Source organism: Vulpes lagopus, chromosome 7, assembly GCF_018345385.1.
Source record: "Vulpes lagopus strain Blue_001 chromosome 7, ASM1834538v1, whole genome shotgun sequence".
Classification (NCBI taxonomy): domain Eukaryota; kingdom Metazoa; phylum Chordata; class Mammalia; order Carnivora; family Canidae; genus Vulpes; species Vulpes lagopus.
The window spans coordinates 45,560,464-45,568,770 of record NC_054830.1 but is presented as its reverse complement, the minus strand read 5'-3'; the positions used below and the strand labels follow the sequence as shown (position 1 = coordinate 45,568,770).

The 8,307-nt window shown below is 55.4% G+C and overlaps 1 protein-coding gene across 1 annotated transcript; it reads right to left on the bottom strand.

Moving 5' to 3' along the window:
• Window positions 1-291: 291 nt before the first annotated feature.
• Window positions 292-6,733, bottom strand: BHLHE40 (basic helix-loop-helix family member e40). The gene is made up of 5 exons (XM_041762310.1): window positions 5,813-6,733; window positions 5,575-5,644; window positions 5,202-5,309; window positions 4,101-4,224; window positions 292-2,807 (listed from the first exon to the last, which is right to left on the bottom strand). The coding sequence occupies exons 1-5, from the start codon at window positions 6,394-6,396 to the stop codon at window positions 1,951-1,953; spliced, it is 1,743 nt and encodes a 580-aa protein (XP_041618244.1). The 5' UTR covers window positions 6,397-6,733; the 3' UTR covers window positions 292-1,950.
• Window positions 6,734-8,307: the final 1,574 nt, after the last annotated feature.

Sequence of the window (8,307 nt, the reverse complement as noted above, 5' to 3'; positions counted from 1 at the left end):
AAAAAGTTAGACTGGCTTGGCAGAGGTGCTATCCCCAGCACCAATTATTATTGCATAATAATCCATTAAATCTTTTCTCCATGTGCCTACCCCTCCAGCAAGCTCCCCAGATCCTAAGGCCCAACGATTCTATAATTTGATTTTCTGTCAAGTTCTAAGGATCATGACAAAAGCAGGCTGGGGTTGGGGGGACAGGAACAATGTACTTTTTTTTTGCCTAATGCTGGAAGGAGGCGCAGGGTGGCCATGAACTTTAGCAACCGTTAGTTAAAAAAAAAAATTAAACAAATATTTACCATGAAATTGACCAAGTTTATTCTGTCTGAATACAAGGCACATAAAAAGCTGAATGAAATGACGCCAAGATTAACTAGTTGTTGCCTCCAGCCAAGAGGGGAGGGAAGAAGACAGCCGTATCACACAACTGGGGCATTCTAAAAAAATGCAAAAGACCATCTTTTCTCTTCCACAGGAAAAGGATTATTTTATTAAGTATTTTAAAACAACTACTTAACATTGACTCATAGATAAAAATATTTACAATTTCACACCTTCAGGAAGGCTCCAAAATATAAACACTGTACCTCTCCCTAGAGAAAAAAATTATTCTTCTCTTCAAAAACAGGAATACATTCATTTTTCTCACTTTGTAGATCAAGTAATTATACAAATAAACATCTGAAACATTTTCCTTTTTAATATATTTATATAATATATATTTATAACAGTTTTACAAATAAAGGCAATGACTTTATACCAAAATAAAAACAGGAAAAGAAAAAGTTAAAACACGATCGGCGATCAAGCATAGTGCATTTCAAAAAGCTGGTGCAGGGCTAGCTGGATGAGTCGGAAAACAAGTACTCTGGACCAAAAATAAAACTTCTTTGAAGGAGACAGAATCCTTTTTAGCAATAAGGACACTCCCTATGCCGTCGGGCGAGGGGAATTAGCCTGCAGAAAGGATCTTGCTGTGCCAAGAGCTGGTTAGGCCTTTAAGCTAAGCTTGGTAAAGGAGTTTTAGGATAGAACTGGAAACTGAGTCTAGCTCTGCTCGTTGAAGGTAGCAATTTGTTACTTGGCTTTATGCATTTTGGGGATGACTGCAGCATAGGCACCTGCATCTCGCAGACCCTGCTCTGGTTCCTGGGACAGCAAGATCATTTTCTAGGTGAGACCTAGAAATAGGCACCAGAGGCCCTGGGGCCTCCTCCCTCATTCCTTGGCAGCTCAGCTTGACCAGGGGGCCCTTTTCAGTTCCTTATTAAGCTAATCACTACGAAAGCCTGAGAAGGGAACTACATTCTCTTTATTCACCGGAGAAGGCAGCAGCGGGTGGGGAGCAGACCTGCAGAAATCTCCCCAAACCACTACCGTGCTATGCCAGTGTCTGCTACCTCACCACTAAGCAGAAAGCTCAGTGTGGCTGCCCTCTCCCCTTTCGGTGAGTCACCGCAACAATAAAGGGAGAAGGGTGGGGTCATTAGAGCTGGCTGGGAACTGCGCTCTGGAAAGCCCTCTTTTGAAAGTACCTTTCTCTCAAAGCCACAGACCCGGCTCCCAAAACGAAGACTGACTCACAGACCAAGACTTTGAAGCTTTTGAAAATCCAGCTGATTTGGATGTATCTGAGGGGGCTATTCTCTGGGTGGGGGAAAGCCCAGAGATCTGCTACAATCCCCCCTAAGTCTCCTGATGTCAGGCAATCCTTCATATCTTCCCTGCGCCAAAAGGAGCTTTAATGTCCTATACCAGCACACGATGCACGCGAGTGCAGGCGCACGCACGCGCACACAGATACACACACGCACACAGGGACCCCAAAAATCTTCTCTCCATGCCTCAGATTATCTCAGCATACACACTAGAACAATCTTGCTGCAGTCACACTTTCTTTTTTGAGGGGGGAGGGGGAAGTAGGGAGGAAGGAAAGCAGTGCGGCAAGGTCCCCTAGTCTTTGGTTTCTAAGTTTAAAGGGGGGATCTGCTTCAAAGCTTGGAGCAGGGCAGAAGAGTCGATGGCCGGATGGGCTGGCAAGGGAGAAGGGAGTCTCTGAGGCATGAGCAAGGGGGCTGAGATCTTGTCTGGGTTCATGAAGCTGGTGAGGGCTGCGGCGGAGGCGTTGAGGCCCGGGTATAACACTGGGACGGAGGTGGGATACCAGCACTTCTCCAGCATGGGCAAGTAGGCAGTCGCTGACGGCGGGATGAGATAGAAGGGCAGACAGAAGGGAGGCTGGTGTGGGTGTGGGCCCAGGAATGGGGAGCTGATCAGGTCACTGCCAGTGAAGTGGCCTTCATCATCTGAGAGCTGCATCCTGCTCTTTTTTGTTGGGGGTTCTTCAGATTCTTGCTTAATAACACCGATCCTTTCTCCCATGGTGAACCTGCGTCCATGATCGCTTTTGAAGTACTGCTGCTCACCACGCAAGTCACCCTTCTCTGATTCTCCTCCGTAGCCACTGTCTGTGTCCGTGTCACTGCCACTCTGCTCCCCACTCGAGTGAGCAAAAGTCCGCTGGATGACCGGCACACAGTTTTTCCCGGGGCCTTCAGAGCCTTTGGCCAGGGAGCTGGGTTTCTCCTTGAAGTCCATGGCTTTGGGAGCCGGGTCTGATGGTTTCCTGGAGGTCCCCCCCTGCAGCAGCTCTGAGACCACACGGTGAAGGTGGGTGACTAGCTGTGAAGACTTCAGGTCCCGAGTGTTCTCATGCTTGGCCAGGTACTGAAGCACCTCCCGGGCACACGTCTGGAAACCTGAGCAGAACATCTCTTGACCTGCTTCAACATTTCTCCCCGACAGCTCACCTGGATCAACACAGATCCAAAGGAAGACATTTCAGAAGGTCCCGTGGTTCACCTGGATACCTACACCCGGGAGCTTTCCTTTCGGTTAACAGCACTTGCTGACTTTGTGTTCCTAACTCCAAAAGTAATATGATCGGGAAAATTTTGGATTACACTGAAAAGTACAAATAATAGAACAGAAATAATCCACTATCTTACCACTTACAGGTCAAATATGAGTTATAATGGTTGCATAATAACCCATCATAGAAACAGAACATAATTAATAGAGATGGACTATTTTCGCTCGTTGAATTTATAGCTCATTCTTGAGTTTTCATTATAAGCGACACAGCAGTGAACATCCTCAAAGGTTTAGAGGATGCTCTTACCAGAGCAAGATTGGACAGGACCAGTCATAGAATGCGATAAAGAATAAAGGAATGATGTCACCCACGTTAGCTTATTTTCAATTTAAAAAGTTGCAATTGTGCTGCTGGAATCTTTAAATTTCAAAGCTCTTTCTAAGCCTTTTCCATGTATCCTATCTATATGCCCCAAGAAATCAAGTACGATCATCTTCCTATTTTCAATAAGAAAGCTGGCAGAAGCACTTGCTAGGTTTCTGGGATTCTCATCACATGGGTCTTGGAAAGAAGGGCAAGAAGAATGGAATGAGGGAGCGAGTAGAAGAATTTCTCCCCAGCCTGTACAGTATTATTTGGAAGGGGTGAAACTAGAAGGTTACAAGGTGACTGTGATTCTCTGGAAGTCAGTAGAAACTAATGATGAAACTTCAGTGGTTTCATTAGATTGTGCAATTCACCAAGATACCTAGTGGCTATTCAGGGAACCACATGAAATGTACGAAAAGCTCCTGCTGTCAACCTGCCAGGATCATACCACACACAGAGTGATAAGGAAGTAGAGAAACAGGAAAACACTGGGGCATACCCATGATTTACTCTCCAATGAGAGAGGACTAAGAAGACCAACTGTAAAACACCCAGGATACAAATTATAGGTGCCTTGGCATTTTAAACAGGAGGGGGAAAATGTCCCAGAACCCAGAAACCCTTAAACCAAAATGCCACGGAAATATTTTACCACTTGACTAATATGTATTCATGCCAGGTGGCACGCAGCAGCATTCCAAACGAAAAGTCTGACCTTTTAGGAAAGATAAAATGACATCTCCCCCAACGAATGTGCATAAGCAATTTGTTGTAGGAATGTTTCTTATACCAGATGTTGAGCCCACAGGCTATTTGTGCTACAACTCTTAGGTGATGATAACCAGACTCGGGCACTCACCAGCTTGTAAACCGCTCTGCAGGGCAATGATTTTCTGCTGCTGCTGGTCAATTAGGTTTGTTAGTGCTTTCACATGCTTCAAGGTAAGTTCCAGAACGACTGCTTTTTCCAAGTGACCCAAAGTCTGGAATAAAAAGAGCCTTAGTCAGCAGTGAGCTCAGAGAAGTCCCACCTCTGGGACACTTAGTAGCAATGGGACATACCTCTAAAGGGTTGGGGGGGGGGGGAGGGAAGAAATAGCATTTCCTGTTTGACTATATTTACTTTTAAGTTTGGAGATGATGTTTTTAAAAAGTGTGTGTCCGTATACATACACGCACACACTTCTGACTGAAGAATAAAAAAATGAGTGTCACTTATCTTTGAAGGCATTTTTGGAAGAGGTGGCTGCATCAGGAGAGAGCTCTGACAGATAAATTTCTCCAGCAGCCACTGCTGACCTTAACTCAGGGGAATCCGGAGATAACATTTCTCTGCAGTGGTGTCAACCTGAGGAGGGACTTCTACTGTGTCTGGCAGCCAAGAGGCTTCCCCTAGCTTCTTTTCCTGACACCCTTTCATAACTTTCAGCTCATCCAGGCTTTCTACTTCCTCCTCAAATACTATTTTTTTTTTTCCCTTTCCCCAACTGAGCGCTGCCAAGCCAGTAAGCTGTCGGCTACTGCCAAGAAAGGACAGGACATAAAAATCGCGCACCCAAACAAGTCCTCTTTATTTTTAAAAAGGGGGATAGCCGAGAGTAGGGCGGGGGGGGGGAGGAGGTAAATAAAATCTGCGTGTTGCTTGGTTTAGCCAAGTCAGCAAAACTAAAGAACCCTGAAAATCACCAGAAAGGAAAGGCTTAAACTCTCGAAAAGGAAGGCTAGTTGGTGTTGCAGCCAACTTGGAGAAGTCCAAGCGGTTCTCACTTCATTTGCATGAGGCTGCCAGAAAAATCCCAGAGCCAGGGGGGAATGGTACCCCAAAACAGAGCCGCCCGCCAGCTCCGCGCCGGCCATCTGGTCTGCAGTTCCCTGTGGGGCCTGCAGGCGGCGGCGAGTGACCCCCGCCCGCCCTCCGGGTAGAAGAGCTGGCTTGGAGCGGGGCCAGCTTCTCACTTACTGTAAGTTTGAGATGTTCGGGTAGGAGATCCTTCAGCTGGGCGATGCACTCGTTAATCCGGTCACGTCTCTTTTTCTCGATGAGCCGGTGCGGCAGTTTGTAGGTCTCCTGCGAGGCGCACGGGGAGGCGGTGGGCGCCAGGGCAAGCGGGTGAGAAGCCCCCCTCTCCTCCCCTCCCCTGCGGCGCGGTAAGAGTTGGGGCCGCGGAGTCACACCCAGGACCACTTTCTGCCCCTTCCCGTCCAAGCCGTTTCATAGGAGCACCGAGCCCACACCTTGCATCCCCCCCAGCCAAGCTCAAAGTGCGAAAACTTTTCCTGGCAGCAGCGCGCGCGCCAGGGGCTGGGGTCCCGAGGGGCGCGGTGTGTCTTACCTTGCTGTCCTCGCTCCGCTTTATTCCCCGCCTCGACTTGTACACTTGGTACATGTGGGCAAAATCCATCCTGCAGGAAGAGGGGCCAGGTAGGGTCGTGACTCTGCGTGCCCGTAGGCTGCAGGCGCCCTGGAGGGGCAGAGCCCCCCGGACGCGCCCGGCGCTGCTCCGAGTCGAGAGCGGCGCAAAACGCAGGGCCGGAGCTGAGGCTTGGAGGGGCCGGGGAGCGCCAACTTACCCAGGTAGGTCTCCGGGCTCCAGCCCCGGAGCTTTGGGCAGGCAGGCGGGGGGCGGTTGCGCGCTGGGGATCCGCTCCATGGCGCGGCGAGCCGGGGCCACTGTGCACTCCCGTCTGCAGTAGCGGAGCGTCGGGGTGAGGACTGTCCTGCAAGGGGCTCCCGCGAGGGGGGCTGTCTCTCCGCAAGGGCTCCTCCGGGTCTGAGCTCCCCGAGATCCGCTTGGGCTCCCGGGCGCTGCGGCTTTGAGGTGCTGCTTCAGTTGGGGGCGTGCATGGTGTCCCCGCGGCCTCTGGCTCCGGCTCTGCGCGCAGGCTGGCGGCGTGTGCTCCCTGCGCCGTCTGCGCGGTGCGAGCCAAGTGAATGAGAAGTGGGGCGGGCGGGGAGGCGGGAGGCGGCGCGGGGGGGCCGGCTGGGCGGAGGGGCGGGGGGCGGGGGAGCCGAGGAGTAATGGAGAGGCTGCGGGCCGGGTTAAATGGGAGCGAGTGGGTGGGTTGGAGCTACGTGTTCTACCCTGTGACTCCAGGCACGTCTGGCCGCTGCCAGGGAGGGAAGGAGCGACCTGCCCGCCCTCCCCCGGCTTCATCACATGAGTCTCACGTGTTGGACAACGCTCCCGCGGCTGCGAGGGAGCCCCCACCCCCAGCCCCGGCCCCGGCCCCCAGGTGTCTGCGGCTGCGGCGGCCTTTCCCCGAAGAGGGGGCGGCGGCGCGGCCCGGGTCCTGCCCGAGCGGGTGGGGGGCGCGGAAGCTGGAAGGGGCCGGGGAGCCGCCGCCGCCGCCGCCGCCGCCGCCGGGCCCGGGAGGTGGTGGTGGTGATGGCGATGGGGGGGCAGCAACGTGGGCGAACCTGCCCCAGGGAAATGAAGTAAGTTCCCGTCTCCCGGGAGGGGACGGGGGAGGACGGATCCGCCCGCGTCTGACTCAAGCCGGGAGAGGAATATCCCCTCGCTCGCTCCAGCCCAGCCCTCCCCCTCCGAGGAACCGGCGCGCCGCGGAGGGAGTCGCCCGGCCCCCGGCCCTCCCCGGAGGCTGGTGTCGCTCTCCGGGCGGCGTCCCCGCCCCCACCCCGGGCCCGGCGTCCAGGAATCGCCCGCCGCGGGGAGGGGCCGAGGGGCGGGGCGGATGTCACCCCATGGGAAGCGGGCGGGCAGCCCAGCGCAGGGCAGCCGAGGCCGCCGCCGAGCACGCCGCGCGCACCTGACCGCCGGGCGTGTGCGCCCCGGGCCCTCGCTGCCCCGGCTCGGCGCTGCCGACCGCCCGCGCCCCCCCGCGCGCTCCCGGGGGTCCCCCCCCCCCGCCCGGCCGGGCCGGCGCGGAGAGGCCCCGGGCGCGGCGCCCACGTGCCCTCCCTCCCTGCCCCTCCGGAGCAGAGCGCCCGGGTCGCCTCCCCTCCGGCTGCAACGTTACACAACGGCGGCGGCGACGCCTGCCCTGCAGCAGCACCGGGCGTGACGCTTCACGTGGCCGGAGCTCGGGCCACGGGGCCGCCGCCTCGAGTCCCTCCCGGCCGCCCCCGTGGGACGCGGACCCCGGGGCGGGACGCGGTGTGCCCGCCGGGGTGGGCCGCCTCGCAGCCTGCCGGGAGCTCGGCCGGCGCTGCTGGCGGGCTGCACCCGCAGGGGAGGGAGGAGACAGACCAGGAAAAACTATCTGCCCGTCACGTTGGGATCTTAGCATCCGTCCGGTGGCTCCACGTGGTCGAGCCCCCTCCTCCGTGCCGGGCGTCGCGGCCTTTGCTGGAGATTCCCGGGGGGGGGGGGGGGTGGGAATCGGGCAGATGCTGCCCTTGAATTTACAGGAACCTCTGGGAAGGGAGACGCTGGGCGAGGAGGGGAAGGCAGCCCTGGGAAAATTACATGGGTGCCACTGGCTGGCACACACACACAAAAAAAAGCTAAGTTTGTTTTGTTTCAAAATTTATTTAATGCGGACCCAGATGCGTAGGAGGAGGAGGAAGCCGCCAAGCCACTGCCCTGAGCTTGGGGCAGAAAGGCCTCCCCAAAGCAGCCCCAGACCTCCGCAAGGCGCACGCGGGGGGCGGGGGAGAGGCCGCACCTACCCCGCACCCCCCCACCCCCGCAAAGCCCGGTCTCTGTGACCTTCTAACTCAGCCTGGACAGGGAAAACAGCTGAAACTCCAGGCCCGCGGTGTGAGCAGCGCTGATGCAGTCAGAGGAGGGAGCCAGTGGAAATTCATGACTAAAATAAGGCCTGGCTGGGGATTTCACTGACCTCCGCGCTGCCCTGCCCTGCCAGTTGAGAGATGACTGTAAGCGGTTCCCACCGCGCCTCGGGTCAGCCACCCCGCCGCTGGGGCCCGGCTGTGGGAAGGACTGAGCAGAAACCGGGTCGCCGCCGGGGCTGGGCCGAGTTCCGGCCCCGGGCGCAGCCTGGGGGGTGTCCGTCTTCATCGGGGTGTCCTTGACAACCTAGAGGACTGGGATTCACACTTTGACCAAACTGGGAGTGGATTTCCTCCAGGTCGCTTTGGAGAG

Excerpts from the sequence above, each read along its gene's own strand:
- BHLHE40 (XM_041762310.1), bottom strand. The coding sequence starts at position 6,396 with ATGAAGCCGGGGGAGGGCGGGCAGGTCGCTCCTTCCCTCCCTGGCAGC. Across the intron at positions 4,225-5,201 it reads CCGAACATCTCAAACTTACA|ACTTTGGGTCACTTGGAAAA; the intron begins GTAAGTGAGAAG and ends TTTTTATTCCAG. Across the intron at positions 2,808-4,100 it reads GCAGAGCGGTTTACAAGCTG|GTGAGCTGTCGGGGAGAAAT; the intron begins GTGAGTGCCCGA and ends GTGTTGATCCAG.